The following is a 20594-nucleotide window of genomic DNA, read 5'->3' on the forward strand; positions in this document are numbered from 1 at the left end:
AGCGGAAGTATAAAAAAAGCAAAAGAAGGAGGAGGAGGGGGGGCAAATATGGGATGATAGTGGGAACGTGATACATTAGAGCTGCTTTTTTTTTCTATTGGAGATGATTCACTTTGTCATTTTTGCCTGTCCCCATTTTTCATCTCTTTTTGTCTTGTAGGCATGTGTCTTAAAAACAATAAGTGGGTCTGAGCACCCAGGTTAAAAAATATTAAAATTGAAGCAGTCAATAATAAAAAGAATATTATCCTTTTACATATGCTTACACAATCGCTACTTTTAAGGTAAAAAAACAAAGAGATTTTGTCAGACAAAGTGAATAGTAATGAGCTATTTATGACTACTTTAGTATAACATATATTTTTTATTTTTTTCTTTTTGTAAAGTTTTTTCTATTAATAAATAAGGCAATAAAATTGAAGTTGGATCAAACGAGTTAGAGAGAGGCATGCTTAAAGTGGTGCTTGAAAACTAGTGTGCTTGTCAAACGCAGCATTGACGATATGCAACGTCAAAAAAAAAAGTTTTGCGATCAAAAATGTGCGTCCAATGTGCTCACTATACAAAGAGCATCATACAAGTGACCAAAGCTAAGAGCTGGTTATTATTGATAAATTGTAAAAAAGTGTCGTACTAATTGTCAAACATCAGAACGTCGGAACACCAGGTAAGGAGCAAACGCGAGCGAGAGTTTCTTACCATACATTATATTTAAGAGGATAATCAATTAGCAAGGTGATATATACCTTCCGATGATATCTGACAAAGTGTACAGGCAGTAGAGCTGTCAGATCGAAATTTGGCCACTACCGCTTGGCAATACGGTTTATCATCCGAGCTTCAGACAGCAAGGATCAGAATGTTTTCACAAAGTGTTGATAGGCGAGTCGGACAAAGCAGCTAAGGGGGTACAACCAGTTGGGTTTGATAATATGCCTGAAAGTGGAATGTTCACCACTGCTCCAATTAACGAATCATGTCACGAACGGACCACGCCGGAAGTGAATAATACATTTAGTATACTCTTCCATGCTTGTTCGGTGAGGAAAGCCATGCGATTTTGGACATCATGTAACAACCTGATGGAGATCCGAGGACAAGAAAGCGAGCCAATGGGGAGCAGTAGGACGTCAAAAGTGAAGCACTACCAGACTGCAGAGAGAAGAGCGCCGCTTACGATGTATCCAGTATTCAACAGCAACAATAGAGAACAATCCCACGACAGAAAGACTGAGCAGGGTCGATAGTGTCACTTTGATGTTGATGAAATTGAAAGAAGGGACATAATCCATAGCATCATAGACTGCAGGTAAAGTAAGTCTTAGTCTCGTTACGCATCGATGGCAAAAAGAGTGAAAGAAGCGAATTGGTACCATTGGAATGGAAGTACTGCATGAATTTTTTCAAGTAAGGTTGGTTGCAAGGTCGAAGGATTATTATCTAAAAATAACAGACGTAACCATCGAAGTTGTTAGCAACGTTGTTTAACAAGAGAATCAAACAGGTTAAGACCATTTTGTATTACAGGGTGACAAAGAAGGGCATAGCGGAAACTGGGTTTGATGCCTTGGTGAAGAAATTGATGCACTATAGATCGAGCATGACAAAAGAAATCCTTACTGAAGGACAAAGATTTGTAGTATGTACTATAGCTTCCACAGGATCAGTGTATTTACTGCCGTCACACACAACTTCGATGGGAGGGAGACTGTTCTGAGTAGATACCACACTGAATTTTGATGTTTTGTAACAGGTTTTCCTTAAGGTATCGTCTTTGAGTTATGGACAGAGTCACCAGGAATCTACAATACCGGAGTGGTTGAGATTTGGCGCGATCATGATACTGAAGGATTTGGTGATGCAGCAAAAGAAGATGGTCTCCATCTTAGATAAATCAACCTTGGCAGAAGAGGCTCTTCGATAAGTATCAGGTAATCTTGTAGCCGAAGAAAATCCGTACGAGAACATAGGAAGACATACACGTTGTTTGCATATGCTAAAGCCTTTAAAGGAGCTGGCGAAGGAACACACAGTAATAATGGGACAAAAGAGAAGCCTAAAAGATTCATCCTGAAAAATGTAGTGTAACAGAGGGTCTAGAGCAAGACTGCGCAGCAAAGGAAATGCAAGATCACCGTGGAGGAGACCACGACCTTGATTAAAAGTTTGGATCAAGTGTTCATTCATATTGGTACAGTGTCTGTTGGTGAAGAACAGACCAATAAATGAGCGTACCAAAACTGCAGGAAAGCCGAGTTGTAGTAGAGTCTGGTGTAAGTAAGAAGGGTGTACTCCATCATATGCTTTCGCTTGGTCTAGCGCGATATCATTCCGATGGTGATGACGAGCATATTGCACAACAGCTTGTAGCACTAAGGTATTTTCGGCAATGAATCTGGCAAGCACAAAACCTGTCTGAAAGCGATTAATCAGCTTTAGTATTACCTCCCGTAAGCGGGTATCGATGATACGTGTGTAAATCCTAGCGTCACAGTTGATTAAAGATATCGATCGCTAGTTACGCAAACTAGTAAGGTCACTTTTCCGAGCCAGTAAGCGCATCCTAAAGCCCTACCATGATTTAGAGAATACCTGTGACTGAAGTGCTTGATTAAGCATTTGTACAACTAATGCTTGAAGAAGGGGTAACGAAATAGCCGACAGAGAGCCCACGTCTTAATCCATTAATTCCCGTGTAGTGTTTGATCACAGAGTAGGTTTATGTTGTTTGATCTGTAAGTTTGCTTCCAGCCTAACTACTTCGTCAGAATATATTTTTTAGACTCTTTTTTATTATAGGCATTAGGGATACTACATATTTTGCAGGTATTGCCATCGATTGTACTGATTTCAAGAGTATTTCAAGGTATAGTAGATATGAGACAAACCATAATCGATACACTCCTTTTGAAAGCTTATAAATATTCATATATTAGATGACTTTTAAAATATAAATGAACTCAACTGTAGAAAATAACTGTTTATAAATGCTTTATTTTACACTGAAATAAATCAGTAAAGCATTATGAAGTTTGTTTTATTTCATTATGATATAAGAGAAATTCCATATCCTAAAAACATAATACAGAATAAAATTAAATCATTAGAAATGATCACTATTAATATCTTTCGTGGGGCTTATTGTACATTTTTGAAATCTAAATGAGTGTGTAAAAATACTGAGAGGATTAATTTAGGTTGCAGTGGATTCTTTTCGTACCAAATCTCAGTGTTCTTCGTTGAGTCGGTTCATTTTGTAATCCTAGAGCTGTTATCTTTATTGCTTCTTTCACAGAATAACAAGCATATTGGCTGCTCTCTGGTTATTGCTGTGTCTAGAAAGAGTTAAAGAAGTAAAAAGACAAGTTGGACAACAGGTCAAGTAACTTGGATTAAGAATATTGCTCCACTTTTGTTTGATTAGTGCTTTTGAATTGAAAGTTCTATTACCGCCTTTGACAGCACTACCCCTATTATCATTATTACTGTGGTATTTGACCACGTCTAATATTAATCCTATGAGACTACATTTAACGTAATTACATGTACCTTAATTAATACTCCGACCTCTTTTAAAACAACCTATTTTCTTTTTGCTATGAGCTCCTCCTCTCACTTCTAGTAAAAGGATAAAACAAAGACTCATCACTTCTTTGCTCTTATTCTTACACATTTACACGAGTACTAACAATAAATATAAAACTACAACCAATACATCAATGTACACCATAAATCATTCGCATACATTTATTCTGGACATCTTCAAGGCTTTTCAGTTGAGAGTGGGAAAACAAGCTAATGGCTAGCCCATATTCCATTTGTGGACGAACAATGTGAGTGTAGAACAATATAGAGAAGCCATTACTGTTGACTCCAATCGGGGTGAGGATATTCAGGTAGCAAGCGCCTTACTGCAGTTACGGTTCACCAAAAATTCAGGATCGAGATAACCACTAGGTTTAAATGAAACACCCAAGCAGGTGAAGAATCGTTGTCAAGGGAGAGCCGGACTGTAAAGCCTGTATTCAGCAGGTTGGGGATGGTTATTCAAGGTAACACATGTCGTTGGATCCCATCTATAACCTGTCTCTAAGCTGAGTCGTTCACACATATCTTGAGTAGATAAACCATCTTCTATTGTTCAGCAATGAAAACAGCATCATATGCATATAAGGGATATTCAAGTAGAGGCATAGCCTTAGCAGGAGACATATTTATCGTTAACGCTTGCGGTCGCAAAAGCTACGGAAGCCGGTTAATATAAGCTGAGTATAGATGAGGGGTATGGATCCTTGAAGGATGTTAGTTTATGGGTGGAAGCGGTAGGAAGAAGCGTTTGATAGGACCACTTCAATAAGTACATTGTAGAATAGATTGTACAAGAACCTCAAGAGAGATGAGTTGAGGTATGGTTGTAATGTGTATCATATGAGATTCCTATTAGCAGTGTCATATGCTAAGAAATGCCAGCATCGGATTGATGTGATGGTCCACTCGTAACGTATGGCAAATTTTAGATAAGCAAAGAGCTTGGTTTAGGGAACTTTGTGGCTTCCTGGAGTTTTCTTGGACAATATTGAGAGGTGGTCTATCGTCTGGAGGAATGCTTCGATGCTTTCTCTAAAATTTTGCATAGGGTGGAAGTCAAACTCACAGGTTTATAGTTACTAGCGTTAGATGGATAGCCCTTTTCATAGATTGGGATTACTTGTACTATCTGCCAGGCTTTGAAATTTTTACTCCTGGCAACAGTGACATTAATTCTTGGAAACTCTGTAAAGCTGCAGTGATAACTACTGCGATGAATTATGATATAACCTTAGTATTTTAGATGTATTTATTTTTAATGTTAATAGGTATGCTCCAATTCATGACAGTTATTACGACAACAGCAAATCACTTCTAGGGAATTGGAGTTGTGAAAAAGGTTTAAGTTGAAATGCGATAAGGTAAAGCCAAGCGAACTGCACTTAAAGGATTAAAGTCAAGATTGAACTGCAGTGTGAGACTGCGCTAGGATTGATAATAATAATAATAATAAATAAATTAATATCATTACATGACTCGTAAGCAATATAATTCCATAATTGTCTTATGCTAGATTTCATAGATCCTCATCTCAGAAATCAAAACAACCTAGACATATTTTCGATGTAAACCATGTGCACAAAAATCGATGACAGTCCATTTTCGGATCTTTTGTTTATACAACAGTATAGCGCGGGTTAAGCCAAACAAAAACTTGTCGAAACACTTACCGGTAGCAGCCACGATTTCAGCAGCAAGTAAAGGGAAGTAAGAAGGCAGGAGCCAAAATGCGTAAAGCTTAAACTGTTGAGGCTGCACAGCCGAGTTCGCGCATTCTGTACTCACAATTTCTTTTTGAATGCATGCATCTATGCAAGTAGATAGTTACAGTTAAGCTGTCGAAAGTTATTGAGCTAAAATTAGGCCTTGGCTTCATTATAACCTGCTTCTTCACGCTGAATGTAGTTGTATTAGTGCCATGCTTTCTGTAATTATTTATGAAGGAAGAAGAAAAAAAAAAAAAAAAAAAACGCGGATGTGCGTCATTATAAAATTGCGACTACGTGATTGCTACAACTATCTTTAAACAATCTCATTTATTTGGCATATATAGGATCGAAATAAAAAGATTCACATCTATCTATAAACTACAAGAGCTATTGAATTAAGCGCGCTGTTAACTATCTCAACAAGAAATCGTGAAAAAGTTAAAGTACTACATTGACTTTGTCTGAATTCACATGGCAGCATCAACATTAAATCACCTGTTTTTCTTCCAGTCCGTAGTACTCTTCTTTTTTTATAAACTAGACTTTCACACAACCTCAGCTAACAACTAATCAAGTAGCCATTCTAACAGCCGCGCCACTAACTGATCAGACAGATATACTGCCAATCAGTCAAAATCTAAGTCTGATAAATTTCATGATTTCTTCGATTTTAAAAAAGAGCTTGAGAATGAGTAAGCTTGTCATAGGTGTATTTCTGTCAGCATTGCTTCATAAGTTTTTTATAGTCTTTTAGACATAGACGTTTAGATAATAAACGACAGTTTGACCAAAAGCGTACTAAAACAACTAATGAATAACAATTCATATGATGAAGTTAAGCAGGCTTATAATATAAAAAACGTCGCAACGACTAAGAATTCATCCATGATATCGTGTTCCACTTGTAAGTTTTATTCTATTGCCATTAAACGTTTATATATGATACTAATTCATTCTGCTTGTTTTCATTTTGTAACTTGAAATCTAATTAACCAAACAGGGAAAGAGCAAACTGCTGCAATTTGGACAACGATTCCTGTTATCAATTCTCTCTTTTTGCAGCATCAAAGATCTGGCCCACTTCAGATAGCAGTTTTTTTTTTTTTTTTTTTTCTTTCTTTCTTTCTTTGGTTGTTCTTTTGCGGGATGATGTGCTTATAAGGTAAAAGTGATGGATATGCTATTTGCACAGCAAATAGCAAAATCCTAAAATTGATGTGCTTGGACTTGGAAGGAGCGACAAATCGATCGTAGTAATTCTTGAGCTTGCGGGAGGTGTAAACACAAACGCGAAAATAATACTGGAAAACGATTGCTTGAAAATCTACAGGAATGCACTGAAGACTTTGAAAAGTAATAAAAATGTTTTTACTGTTCTTTATTATGGTAAGTAAAAGTTTACTATCAAAGCTCAGCTGTATTTACTAAATTTACACTAAACAGAGAATACAACCTACTTTAAAGCCTAACTGTGCGCAAGCAACATTATGTAAGAGAAAGACATTTGGAATTGTGTTTACTCCGAACCTCAGTAGAACTCAAGTCATTTGCTGCATTTTTACCAACTGTACTTTCTTGGCGACAAGCCATTATTGGTTTTACCGGTGTTGTATCCAAAAACAATTCACGCTTATTGAAACTAAGGAAATTACCCTTAAAATAACACTTGCTAGCACATAATATCATTTCTTGATTCAGATGTCACAATAGTAAAACTAGGAAACCCTTAATTAAGCTGCTTTAACCCAGAACAACAGTTAGACCCACGTCAAATATAATCCCACAGTACACTTGAATAGTATAAATAAGAACCGCTCTTTATCAATAAAAGAATTAATTCAGCCTCACTATATCTTATTGTCTCTTACTACTTTTAATGTTATCACAGCCAGTTAATTTTTTTTTTTTGAAACTCTCGGTAAAGGAATGAGCGATATTATCAATACAGCTTCTGCTCATCGTCTTTGAGTATTCTGTCAAAAGAGGTAACCAATTCAAATTAGAATTTTTGAACAAGTATCAAATATATTTGAATTGCTTTTTGAGATTATTTGTAAGATAACTACAAGTTTTATTCTAAGTGAACGTTTTAGGCACGTATGAGCGAAATAGTACTGTTTCAAGCCAACTTATAATTGAAAACATCTATCCCAGTAGATTTTTGAATGCTTAATCCAATTCAAACAATAACTTGAGAGGATAACCGGTTTACATGCTTCAGCGATACGAATTGTTAACTCGTCATCTTTTTTAAACGGGTTATTGCAGATTTTGCTTTTTATCGTCACCCAGCGTTCCTCTATGGAATTATGAAGAGTAATGACTTGTATCATTTCATTTTCATCTAAAGTATCCATGACAAGCTTTACAAATATAACAATATGATAAACTATTGTTCGTTTCTTCGACTTCATACTGTTTTTAACAAAATCTTTATTTTTCGATGCTCTTCTCAATATCAAAAAAGAAGTCAGCATGAAAGATTCAACCAAATCCGATTTTAGGGCTCCTTCTATTCAGTAAATATTTGCTCATTGATTCGGAACTTAATTAAATCTTAAATTATAGTCTCTTCACTACATCTAGTATTAGCACAGAATGCAAGGAGAGAACGTATATGAGGCTTTTTCCACTGTGTGATGCAATTGGCACAAAAATAGTGTGAAATTAAGTATTAATTAACTACAGTTCAATAATAAACAATACCCATTTCTCAAGGCATTCTTAAACGACCAATTCATTCTTTCTGAATATCGTTTCGTTCACCTTTATCAGACCAGCACCTTATTCTTCTCGCATTCCAAAATTACTCACCATTAGAAAGCGACAAGTAAATTTTTTTTTTTAGAAAATTCACTACTTGTTATTCATATCGACATCGTCTCCAGCTTCCACTAATATCAATCATTACATTTCTCTCACTGCAACCTAATGTTACTCAGCTGTTGTGTAACACTCCTTGCATAACCGTTCTTGACACAGCCTTTACTGTTTCAAACAAACAATAATTTTGAAACATTTTAATGGGGGTCATCATTTGATCCAACGGAGCAACGCGCGTTAGAGTGTTTCATAAGGTGTTTCAAAACAAGCATATAAAACGTACTAATTGTAATACGTGTCCTATTTGATCAGAGTGTAACCCTGTTCAATTCCGTAACAAAAATAAATTTGCTTTTGTTTCTTTCTCTTTCTTTTTTTTTTTGAAAACGCCATCATATATAGTATGGTGCATCTATGAATTACGTTTTGAAAAAAATACGTGTGTACGTATGCACAGAGTGTGCGAGAGAAAAAAAAAAAAGGTTTGTTTGCGCGATTTGCCGAATATAATAAACATGTCTTTATGATAAACATTCTACATTATAATTTGAATATATACTTTCATTCACTCAAAGCCAATTCGGAAAGTCAGTATTCTATTATGAATCATTCCACTTTGATAAAATCTAGGCAAGCTGCAATTATGTTCCCATTGTCAGGTTTATGCATATAGTCTTTTTGTAAAGAGGGATTGCTTTGTTCTTCACTTGATTGTAAAACGTAGCATCTTGTATATATCCTTATCGAGATATTTTTCGTATGAATTTATTGCAAGTTTGAGAGAGAGAAGCAGGGCTATCGACTGATAGTGTCAAAGTTGATATCACTTTTGAAGTAATATATTGTATTCATTTTTTTCCAATGCATACATGTGTTATTATCATGACATACTTAATATATAAAGTTGCAATAAAAGACTAACAAGGAAGAGACTACATATGAGTTCAGCTTTGAACATAGCTGCCCTTTTTTTTACTATTCATTTTTATTATAAAAGTAAAGCCCAAGTTTGCTACGATAGTGAATTACTTTTCCATAAATTTTTATATAAACGTATTCCTCGTTCTTTTATAGTCTCTCGTTTTGTGGCTTGCAGATAAAATACACTATTGGATTTGAATAAGACTGCTGCCTTCAGAGAGTTTCTTTTCAAGTATTTAATTAGCAAAGAGGAATCATGAGCAATTAATATCATATGGATCTATCCTACGACTATCAATATCTCGCGAAAATATAAAAATATTCTCTGCCGAAATATACTCTCATCATGCTCTTTTCTGAGTTTACCTGGGGCTAGCACTCTGCTGGTTACAATTACTGATTATATATTGCTCAAAATGGGTCGTCACGGCGTCAGTTGCAATGACATCCTCCAAAACATCTTCCTATGGGCTAGGAATACTTTATTGGTTATCAACCAATTCGTCTTTGCTGGTTTCCCATCGTTGTATTCTTGATCTATTAAGGGAGTTTTTGTTTATATCTAAATCAATTGAATTGACCGGGATTAATATATGTGCCCAAATATATCATAAAAGAAATTGTTTAAACAAAGGTCAACGCTGCCTTTTTTTTTCTTTGATACGCAGAGGTGCCAAATATAAAAGAAAAAACGAATTAAATGTCAAGACCCAGTTTTAAAAACTCAACAGTGCAACATGAATGACGTTATTGTTTAACAATGGCCCAATCATTTTGACCATTTGTCGATCCATAGTGCACGTAAATAAAGTATAATTCTATAAGTATATAAATGATAAGTTCAAATCATACTTGCTTCATTGTGTTATGAATACACAGTAAAAGCGAGCTAGTAGCAAGATGCGTCAACTTACAAGAACATTAGCTTTTCCTTGAAAATATAATGCCGTGCTTTCCCTGAATTTATGTTTGAAGAAAAGGATTCTAGAAAAGGAAATTTCAAGGTACACAAGACATACAAAAGTGAACGCCCAAAATCAATGGTTGGCTCATAAAAAAAAGGAACATTTATGCTCAATGTTTATGCAACCAAAATCATGCAAGCAAATGACGTATCTAAAGATATTCACTCCCCCCTTTTTTTGTAAAATAAAAATCACTTCACACGAGGTTTCTTTTTGGGTCAAAAGACAACATTTCTTAATAATCAATAGTTCATTCAAGAGAGACATATAATTTGAGCTATGACATCTTTTCAAACATTAAAACAGCTTCATCGAGAAACTGTTACTATAATAAGCATATAACAACCTTATACATTGAGCATGATGGCTCATTTTACAAGATGTGTGTACTTGTGAAATTCATAATGTCAAACATGTCCCCAAAAGATCTCTATGTATCTCTTACGTCATCATATGAATGACTTGTTTATCACATGTATGTATCTTTCTCTCTCTCTTTCACTTTCTTTTACCTTGTCTTTTCACATGCAAGTATATTTGACGTTTAGTGTTGGGCCGTTTTTGTCGCTGAATGAAATCATAAAAAAGGATGCATAAATCAGGTGAACGTTATTTTTTTTCCTATTTATTTATTTATTTTTATTCAAATGTATAGATTATCCAAACTACCTATAGAGATTTTATATATTATTGCCAGCCATTTGAGCATACAAGACTTGATTAATGTAGCAAGACTTAATATATGGTATGGATATCGACTGTCATCTGTTTTAAGTGAACGAATTAAAGAGTTGGTAGAAAAGGATGGTTGGAGAATACATGTAAGTCATGGTCTTTATGATGAACTATATAGCATCTAATCGTATTGATAGATTGACGTCTTGGCTACTTTTCATGCATCTTCGAATAGCGGTATACCCTCCTTCCCATACTCAACAGAGCTGCTACTACTAGGCGAATTCAGTAGAGTGAATCCAGTGACGCTCACACTCGAATTTCTCATGTGTCCACTGGACGATATCGGTTTTGGCGCAGTAAAAGATGCTCCAGTGAGCGACCGATCACTGGTGATGTACGAAAAGATCAGGGCAACCATCAACATTGTTGCCTACTTTGCACAAATTTCGTCCAATCAACGTCTTCAGCATGTCAATCAAGCAGGAGGCACACTGCTCAGCGATCGTATGTTGTGGGAAAAACTAAAGGGCACTAAACAGATGAGAGGAGCCGCCCAGATGAGTGCTGGATTCAAAGTAAACTATGAACTATTGGTTGAACCCAAGACAGAGATGCTGGCAGTCATTGAGAAGCATGTCAAGAACCACAGGACGATCTTGGATCGACCTGCTCTTCTATCGTTTCATACAATGTACGTCACTCCCGAATGGTGGATCAGACAGATGGAGACACCCTTCTTTAGCCCAAGCGAGCAACAACAAGACTGTCTTGTCCACGGGCTTTGGTAAAGTTATTTTTATTGCCAAGTAATAGAATCCACATGGTTGTGAAAGAAATTCAATATTTCCTGTTGTACTTTAATAATTCGCTCGTGATCCTTGGACGTTGTATTATCTAATAAAGACCACTCCAGTGTTGTTTCCTGAAAGATCTCGGATACCGAGACAGGGTAAAATCCAAACTTGGATTCAAACAGTTGAATGCTTGGCTCGTTCTTTAGTGAAATCTTGGCATGAAATGTCTTTACTCCTAGTTCTTCCATGGCTATTATATGTTTAATACAGAGTAGTAAATTAGATAAATATCTACCATATCCCATCATAATTCTTAATGCTTCTCTTCCTCGTCCTGTCTTTCGATAGTCAGCTTCAGCAATCATGACTTCAATCTCTCCAAAGGTTGGATCGTCATCAGGGTCATTAAAGAATATATTGACATCACCAATCATAACTAATAAAGTCAACACTTGTTTATTATTATAATCATTCTTACCTGTCTTGTCCTTTACTTCTTCTTTGGGAATATCTTTCAAGTGAACTGGACTGTCAGTAGGAAGCGCGGTTATGATAAATGTCAGCTCTATTCATGATTATTATCGTGTAAAGAATATCTCTTTTTCTTTTACTTTTATCATCTTGATGCCACGACTGTTGCATTTCATATTCTTCTTCTAATGAAAGTGGTTCTGACGCTGTCATCTCTTGAAGAAACGGACTCTTCATCCATTCGTGATATTTAGGAACATGCTCTGGTTTATAAGGTACAAGTGCAACTAATTGACCAATCTATATTCATTTTAGTCTTGCATTAAAGAAAAAGAAACGAGACACTTTACAAGAATCAAGTTTTCGTTAATCTTCATGTATAAAAAGAGAGAGAGAGAGGAAGAGGGAAAAGAGTGACTTTTTCTCTTTCTTTTTTTTTTTTATTTATATATTTAAATGAGTGTAGAGTTTCCCTTTACTTAAAAATAAAAAGAGACTTATTTTTGACATTTAGGAAATAATTACCTTGCTTGTCAAACATGTACCCGAATTCATTACTCAATCACCTGAATTACAAAAGAACTACTTTAAACCTTACAAGCCAATAGCCACACGATTTATGCAAACTGCAGCCATGGTAAAAAAAAAAAAAAAAAAATAGAAAAACATCATTGAATTCATTGTAATAATTTAATAGCCTGGATTTGTATTCATTGACTTTGCCAATCGTCATGCGGCTGAAGAAGCTTACAAGGAACTGAAAAAGATTCACTTTGGTCTATACTTTAAACCGATTCAAGTAGAATATGCCAAACCTGATCCAAGCGGGCAAAAGGAACTTCCGTAAGATAAATATTTAAATAAATGGAATTTTAATAATAACGATTACATAATAGATCATCAACACCACTTGAATCACCTGAGCCGATCGCGCCTTTACAAGGCATCGACTACCCATCAAACCCACATTTGAGATACTTATACCCTGACCCAACTCCCGAAATACTGACCAACATCACACATGCTATCGGCTCAGTTCCTCGACTGTACACACAGGTTCTTCACTTGATGAACAAGATGAACCTGCCACCTCCATTTGGCCCACTTGTCAAACAAGCTGTACCGATATTAAGGAAACGGAAAGAGGACGCGTTGCTGTCGAGTGACGAATCTGAGCTTGAAGAGGAAACACCACAGGATACGTCCAAGGAACAGGAGGAGCGTGTAAAGGAGGCGAGACAGGCGCGTATCGCGGCTGAAAAGCAACGATTGGCGCTAAAAAAGGCAAAAGAGAATCAACAGATACAGCAAATCCAGCGTCAATGTCTTCCACTGGAGCAACTGACTCACTTGGCCGCCTTCAAGAACTATGAGCCGGGTGAAGTGTCAAATAGGCTGTATATCAAAAACCTGCACAAGAAGACGACCGAACAGGATCTTATTGAGATATACTCGGTCTTTTCGAATGATATCAAGGTCAATTTGATGACCAAGGGTAGGCTTAGAGATCAGGCCTTCGTTACTCTACCGGATGAAAACGTTGCTAAGCTAGCATTACAGTCTACAAATGGATATGTCCTACATGATCGTCCAATGGCTGTCGTCTTTAGTAAAAATCGAGATAAAGTTCAACATTGAAAAGGTATTCCTTTTTTTTTTTTCTTGGTCAAAGTAATACTAGAGCTTTTTCTTTAAGCTCATCTTCAAGGTTACTCTATGTGTGTCTCTTTAAAGATGCTTTAGGCAGTGTTCACAGCTGGGTATGAATTACTTGATAAATTTTTTTAAAGTGACTCAGTTAATGCAGAGTCACAACTGTCATTAATTAAAAAGGGAGAAAAGAAGCTTTTTCATGTTTTTTTTTTTTTTTCATTCTTGTATACATTCAACACACTTTAGGTAAGGATTTTTTTTTATTTTTTTATGCTAAAGAAGAAGCATGATGCAAAACTTTTTTGGTCCCGAATCTTGTAAACATTTTCCTATTTGACCTTTTGGATCTATTTCGAGATGTGGGGTAACCATGGTGAACAATCTCTGAAGAAACTCTTTAGCATAAATAATCTTATATATGAATTTTTTGACTCATTCTCTTTTTTCTCGATAGATTATTTCATGTTTATATAATAATTCATTGAATAAATAAAGTTCTTATTTTTGCCATTTAAAAAAAATTCATTTACAAAGTGTTTTCAAATGTTTAAAGAGGGAGAAAAAAAAATTTTTTTATGTACATAAAAAACATCAAATTACAAGCTTCCGCCTTGTTGTTCGCGTTGAAGTCTAGAGATGTAAGCGCGAGAGACGACGTTCCATGCTTCCATATAACGATCCATACACTTTGAAAGACAGGCTTGTTCACCAGATTCAAGACGAGGTCCAGGCTTGGGGACACACTTCAAGTAGCACTTTTCATTGATTTTCTATTTTACACAAGAATTAATAACAATTATTACAAGAATAAATATACGTTACGTTGATGAGTTCTTGAGCATTAGCTAAAGCAAGTTCAGAACGAACTTGATCCATTACTTCTTGCTTTTTGTTGCTCTAATTACCCAGACTATGTTAGTTTTATATTTTAAGTATATCCTTTGCTTATATTACAATGTCACCACCACCAAAACTGTTGTAGCTTGAAGAGTAATCGCTCATGTTTGTAAGAATAGAAAAGAAGAAAAAAAAAGAATTAAAGCGTATTGACACACATACACACACACTCACAGCAAACGCATTCACACCCTAGGCTAATAGATTCTAAGCCACGAATGAGCTAGGGTTAAAGAAAGTCACTTTGAACGGAGATTGAAATTGCACTTAGTTCGTCTTCATATTGCTCAAATGTGATTCTCTTTATACCCTTATTTAGCCCCCCTTTTTTTTGCTGGAATCACATTTGGTCTTTATTTTTGGGTGATTTTTTCAATAGCATATATACAACATTATTATTGAATGAATAGCTCTTTTAATAATGCGTGTGTGTTTAAGGTTGCTCAAGCATAATTTGTTTTTTCAATATGGGAAACGCTGAAATGTTTGGTTAAAATGGCTCACAAATACCTTGTATAGATATCCGTAATCACTAGTTCTTCTATAAGTTATCTTTTTACGACATTTGTTTAAAGCTGTTTTTTCTTTGCATGAATACTCGTCATTGTACTCCTTCCACTGTTGTGTGCTACATGGTCGCCCTTTTTTTTTATCTGAAAACAATAAGGCAAAGTGCTACAACTACATAACCTAAATGATTTATTCATAAAACAGACTAATTATAATTTATCTGATTCTTTTCTTATGGGCAATTGATATAGGGGCAAATACGGGGAGAAACATACAGGTCATCATCATTTGCAACTGGGTCTATTAGTACAGACAATGAGACATCCTTCATTGCCCTACATGGTGACCTTTAATAACTGAAGAGTAGCTGTGAATATGGTATATGCCACCTATAGCCTGTTCAAACCTTATTTGTCTCAATCTTTGAAATAGAGCCTCAACTGTGAGTATATGGCTACGTATTACTTATTGTCTTATGTATTTCTAAGAGAAGTGTATATCTACTTTTTATCGACAGAATATTATAATAAGCACCGCTGAAATTATAGGATTCGAAAATTTAGCAATGACATCTCTGTCATTTTGCTCCTCAGCATAGGCTTCAATGTATTGCAGCACTAATTGTAATATCGTCTTTTTTATTCATGCTTGGTTAGATTAATAGGACGTTTATTGATATTTATTTTTACTACATACAGAAGCAATCTTGACTTGGTTCATGTAACTGTCAATATTTCCATTCTTTTTAACAACTGAATTGCTAATAAACACATATCTCAATAAACGCGTTTTAATAACATTTTTCTTGAAAAGTGTCATGAAGAAAAGATATAAACTTGTGTAATAATAATGCATTATATCCAATAGTATGGCGTATATGGCTGTCTCAATAGAGCCCTTGCTCAATTAAACTATAATAAAGTTATTGAAAAACTGAGTAAAGACTTTTGATGATTTTGAACAAGTTATAGATGACATACACTATAAGAGCCAGCCTAGGTATCTCGGTTATGCGCTTTGGCACCTTCTTGATTGAACGTTGCTGTTGCTACAAGCCTCATATTACATGATACAGACTTTACATCATTAAACTCGTGTTTCTTCTGTACAAAACGCAGTAAACGCCGTAAATGGTTTCATGTGCACACTGTCAGTGAACCTTGTCGCGAGCATCAACCAAAACACTATGTTGTCGGGATCATTTGATCTAAGCTTTGAGCTGAGTTATATACATACAGTTTCTGTAGGTTGTGAACATGTCTTGTCCCCATCTGTTTTTGCCAATGGTCAAAACGGACGAACAGACGGAGGGAGACTATTGATGATGTTTGTTAATTACGGCTATTTTTCCTCTTCATAAAGACTATCCTTCATTACTTTACCGATTAAAAGAAGTCATTTTTAAAGTCAACAACAAAAAAAGTAGAAAAGGACTGAATATTGCTAAAGTAATGTTTAAGAAAAGACTTTTATAAGGAGAGTTTATGATGACACTACTTGTATGCAAACGTTGTCATCTGATGCATAATAAACAACAATATATTTAGACTGTATATAATCATCATTCATTCCAAAGTGCCTTTTATTATGTAGGAACAATCAAGAGATGATGTTGTTATTATTACCTTGATGTACAAACTCCAAGGTAGTCATGACTGTCTTCATATCATGTTCCATGATTTGTGCCCAATTTTTCACGTCTCCCAGTTCCTTGAGTGAGTGATTAAAATTGTCTACTAGTGATAACCACTGTTGTGTTTGGTTTATATATTTTGTCACTTGAGTTGCTAATCGTTTTGACTGTTGTTCGAGTTCCTTTTGTTTGGCGAATATGTCACTCACTCTATCTTGTTCATTAGTAACATCTTTTTATTATTTTATTTATTTACTCTTCATTAACATAATCTGTGATGGAATCTGTTAATTCATTGGTAGCTTGAACTGCATTCTTTCGAATTTGCTCTAATGATAGAATTAGCCCCTCCCATGTTTTCAAAGCATTTATAATACCATTATTTCGTTTTATTTCTGCTTTCTTTTGGTTATGGTTCTTTAATAACAGAGTCAAATCAGACATTATTTTATTTTTTAAAAAAAAAGAGAGAATTATTGTTGAGGGTTATTATTATTATCTCCTTGTTGAGCACGGTTCTTGTAGACCATTTCAAAGAGCTTGAGCGAACTTGACTGAAGCTCATCTACCTTGGCCTTCAGATCTTCAGCCTTGATATCCGTATCACCAGCCTGAGCCTTGGTTGTCTGTTCTCTAAGAGATGCAATCATGCCCTTGAGCTTGTTAGCCTCTGTTTGATCGATTTGATCTTTAAAGTCTTCCATGGCCTTTTCTGTTTCACTCATGGCTGATTCAGCACGGTTAGCCATTTCGATCGTATCACGACGAGCACGGTCTGCCTCTGCATTCTTTTCGGCTTCCTGGACCATTCTCTCGATTTCGTCACTGCTTAGACCAGAAGAAGCAGCAATGGTAACTGGCAAGATATGAGTAAAGATATAATACAAAGTAATATAACTTACTTGATTGATCACGACCCGTGGCTTTATCCTTGGCTGCGACGTTGACAATACCATCTGCATCAATATCAAACTCGACTTCGATCTGAGGCACACCCTTGGGAGCAGGAGGGATACCCGTCAAGTTGAAGTCACCGAGCAGTTTGTTGTCTCTGCAGAGCTCACGTTCTCCCTGGAACACTCGGATCTGGACCTGGGTTTGTCCATCAGCCGCGGTAGAGAATACCTGAGATTTCTTGGTCGGGATCGTCGTGTTTCGGTTGATGAGACGAGTAAAGACGCCGCCGAGGGTTTCGATACCCAAGGAAAGCGGAGTGACATCCAAGAGAAGAATGTCCGACACCGATCCAGCAAGGACACCACCTTGGATGGCAGCACCAAGAGCGACGGCTTCATCCGGATTGACAGACTTGCTAGGTTCTTTTCCAAAGATGCCTTTGACTGTTTCGATCACCTTGGGCATACGAGTCATACCACCGACGAGAATGACGTCTCCAACCTCACGAGCAGAGACGCCTGCGTCCTTGAGCGCCTTTTCACAAGGAGAGATTGTCTTTTTGATCAAATCGCCTACCAATCCTTCATACTTGGAACGTGTCAGCTTCATGTTGATATGCTTGGGACCTGTTGCATCGGCAGTGATATAAGGCAAGTTGATATCTGTCTGAACAGTCGAAGATAACTCGATTTTGGCCTTTTCACAAGCTTCACGTATACGCTGAATGGCCATACGATCGTTGGAGAGGTCCATACCGCCTGTTTCCTTCTTGAACTCGTCCACAACGTATCTTACAAGATGAGAGTCAAAGTCCTCACCGCCCAGTGCTGTGTCACCATTGGTCGACTTGACTTCAAACACACCATTTTGAATCTCCAAGATGGAGATATCGAACGTACCACCGCCCAGGTCATATACCGCAATGGTCTCATCACCTGCCTTGTCCAGACCATAAGCCAGAGCTGCTGCGGTGGGTTCGTTAATCACACGCATGACGTCCAGCCCGGCGATTTTGCCTGCGTCCTTGGTCGCTTGTCGCTGAGAGTCGTTAAAATAAGCTGGCACAGTAATCACCGCATGCTTCACTTTCTTGCCCAGGTAGCTTTCAGCCGTCTCTTTCATCTTGCCGAGCACAAAGGCGCCAATCTGTGAGGGCGAGTACTTTTTACCACCAGACATTTCGACCCATGCATCACCGTTCGTGTGTGGCACGATTTTGTATGACACGCTCGGGATGTCTGTTTGAACAGCAGGGTCTTTGAATTGACGACCGATTAGTCTTTTGGTAGCATAGATTGTGTTTTCAGGATTCACCACAGCCTATGTAGGGGATTAGCTTGCGATGTTATGGTTTCTTTTTCTTTCTTTTTTTTTTTTTGTTACCTGTCGTTTGGCTGTCTGACCCACGAGCAATTCGCCTTCTTTGGTAAACGCAACCACAGAAGGTGTCGTGCGTGCACCTTCAGCATTCTCAATTACTTTTGGATTTTTACCTTCCATTACGGCTACACATGAATTCGTTGTGCCCAAGTCAATGCCAATGACAGGTCCAGATACTTTGTTGGAGTAAGGGCGAAGTTGGGATAAAACACCGACATGCTGCCAAAAATAAAGGATATCAGTTTGCATGTCTTTGATTGATTATAGACTTACATGTCTCGCTATAGGAAAAGTCTTGGTAGTCAATTTGGATAATCGATACATTTATGTGTGTGTGTGTTTGGCAGCAAAGAGAGAAAGAAAGAAAAAAATATCGAAGATTCAAGAAAAAATAATGCAAATTTATGACGGAGTTTACATTGTTTGTAAACCCAAGCAAGAACAATGACAATGACGAAAAAGGTGGTTTATGAATAGCTGATAGACTATGTATACTTTAATAAGAGTGTGCGTATTTTCTCGAAAAAGAAAAAAAAAAAAAGACATTGATGAACGCATGTGAGCAAAAGAAAGAAAGAGAGAAAATAAGAAAAAGAAATCATCAATGATCGTCCTTCCAAACGCGCGTATCCACATCTTTATCATGTTTATATCTTTTTTCAAGCAACGCCCTCTGTATATATATATATATACAATTTGCCTATTCTCAATTTCTCTTTCTTTTATGTGTATCTGATCCAATATCTCGATCAAAAATAGCCCTTTATCACATCAATTTGCTGAAACAAAGGTGATGGCGTTTTTATTTATTATAATGTCTCTTCTTCAAGTTCAGCTTCTTGCATATATGTCGTCAATTCTTCATCTAACTTGGCCTGTGCCGTCTTAGGGTCTTTCATCATGTACGCATCCAAAGATTTATCAAGATCCTCTTGTGACAAGGGCTTCTTCTTTTCTTTAGTACCCTTTTTATCATTCTTGGGTTTCTGTTTTTGTTGTTGCTTTTTTTGTGGTGGTTGTCTTACTGGCTTCTTGTTTGGTTTGGTGATCCTACCCGCCATCGCTGGCTTTCTTCGAGTATCTACGGGCTTACCAAGACGTTGTTGAATACTTTTGGATTTAGGACTATCGGCTTTGATACGACTAAAGACACTCTTGGATTGAATGACTGGATTATGAGTTGGCTTTTTGCTCTTTTCCAAATTAGCAAATCTATAAGAATGAGTACATATGTATTAATAATGAGCCATTCTCACCTTTCATTTAATCCACCAGAGCTATAAGAGACAGTTCTCGCGTTGGTAACAACTCGACGAGTATTAGGAGACATGTTGCAAAGTGAAAAAAGAGAGCTCTCTTTTTTATTCCCCCATAGAAAAAAAAAAATAAGGTAAATTGTGGGTGCACCAATAAGGTAGGGCCAAAGCCACACACATATACATCTTGCATATTTTGCTTGCATACAGCTTTTGACTGATCGAAATAAACTCCTTTCTATAAGCTTTTTGTTTATCCAAATGAAAACTCTATTGTCTACGTTAAATAAATACAAATATATAAACAAATGATGCTCTTTTTTTCCATAGTAACAAAATAAAAGAGGAGAGGGGATCATATTTACCAAAAATAATATATTGGTATTCCAGACCATTTCTATTTCCGGCTTGTCATTAAA

General features: G+C 36.5%; 7 protein-coding genes across 7 annotated transcripts; 2 read left to right on the top strand and 5 right to left on the bottom strand.

Moving 5' to 3' along the window:
• Positions 1 to 10341: 10341 nt before the first annotated feature.
• RHIMIDRAFT_71442 (uncharacterized protein) lies at positions 10342 to 11750 on the top strand. The gene is made up of 3 exons (XM_023615598.1): positions 10342 to 10481; positions 10539 to 10827; positions 10879 to 11750. Exons 2-3 carry the CDS (start codon positions 10654 to 10656, stop codon positions 11470 to 11472), a joined length of 768 nt encoding a protein of 255 aa, XP_023462341.1. The 5' UTR covers positions 10342 to 10481; positions 10539 to 10653; the 3' UTR covers positions 11473 to 11750.
• On the bottom strand, positions 11295 to 12361 carry RHIMIDRAFT_71421 (N-acetyltransferase 9). Its single transcript, XM_023615595.1, has 5 exons — positions 12300 to 12361; positions 12090 to 12249; positions 11957 to 12043; positions 11774 to 11914; positions 11295 to 11728 (listed from the first exon to the last, which is right to left on the bottom strand). The coding sequence occupies exons 1-5, from the start codon at positions 12324 to 12326 to the stop codon at positions 11481 to 11483; spliced, it is 663 nt and encodes a 220-aa protein (XP_023462342.1). The 5' UTR covers positions 12327 to 12361; the 3' UTR covers positions 11295 to 11480.
• RHIMIDRAFT_71427 (uncharacterized protein) lies at positions 12293 to 13619 on the top strand. The gene is made up of 4 exons (XM_023615596.1): positions 12293 to 12411; positions 12464 to 12586; positions 12647 to 12792; positions 12846 to 13619. Exons 1-4 carry the CDS (start codon positions 12406 to 12408, stop codon positions 13585 to 13587), a joined length of 1017 nt encoding a protein of 338 aa, XP_023462343.1. The 5' UTR covers positions 12293 to 12405; the 3' UTR covers positions 13588 to 13619.
• A 535-nt stretch (positions 13620 to 14154) lies between these two features.
• Positions 14155 to 14646, bottom strand: RHIMIDRAFT_230695 (mitochondrial import inner membrane translocase subunit tim13). The gene is made up of 3 exons (XM_023607674.1): positions 14557 to 14646; positions 14425 to 14499; positions 14155 to 14372 (listed from the first exon to the last, which is right to left on the bottom strand). Exons 1-3 carry the CDS (start codon positions 14602 to 14604, stop codon positions 14199 to 14201), a joined length of 297 nt encoding a protein of 98 aa, XP_023462344.1. The 5' UTR covers positions 14605 to 14646; the 3' UTR covers positions 14155 to 14198.
• Positions 14647 to 16451: 1805 nt separating this feature from the next.
• On the bottom strand, positions 16452 to 17175 carry RHIMIDRAFT_294959 (biogenesis of lysosome-related organelles complex 1 subunit 1-like protein). The gene is made up of 3 exons (XM_023614138.1): positions 17020 to 17175; positions 16899 to 16971; positions 16452 to 16852 (listed from the first exon to the last, which is right to left on the bottom strand). The coding sequence occupies exons 1-3, from the start codon at positions 17084 to 17086 to the stop codon at positions 16609 to 16611; spliced, it is 384 nt and encodes a 127-aa protein (XP_023462345.1). The 5' UTR covers positions 17087 to 17175; the 3' UTR covers positions 16452 to 16608.
• RHIMIDRAFT_219430 (heat shock protein 70) lies at positions 17131 to 19298 on the bottom strand (the record flags this gene model as incomplete). The annotated part of the gene is made up of 4 exons (XM_023607379.1): positions 19193 to 19298; positions 18923 to 19138; positions 17545 to 18859; positions 17131 to 17498 (listed from the first exon to the last, which is right to left on the bottom strand). Coding segments are annotated over exons 1-4 (1950 nt in total), but the record flags the coding sequence as incomplete, so codon positions are not given.
• A 143-nt stretch (positions 19299 to 19441) lies between these two features.
• RHIMIDRAFT_268105 (uncharacterized protein) lies at positions 19442 to 20463 on the bottom strand. Its single transcript, XM_023612051.1, has 2 exons — positions 20176 to 20463; positions 19442 to 20131 (listed from the first exon to the last, which is right to left on the bottom strand). Exons 1-2 carry the CDS (start codon positions 20247 to 20249, stop codon positions 19729 to 19731), a joined length of 477 nt encoding a protein of 158 aa, XP_023462347.1. The 5' UTR covers positions 20250 to 20463; the 3' UTR covers positions 19442 to 19728.
• Between the last annotated feature and the right edge of the window lie 131 nt (positions 20464 to 20594).

This window comes from Rhizopus microsporus (genome assembly GCF_002708625.1).
Source record: "Rhizopus microsporus ATCC 52813 unplaced genomic scaffold scaffold_22, whole genome shotgun sequence".
Lineage (NCBI taxonomy): Eukaryota > Fungi > Mucoromycota > Mucoromycetes > Mucorales > Rhizopodaceae > Rhizopus > Rhizopus microsporus.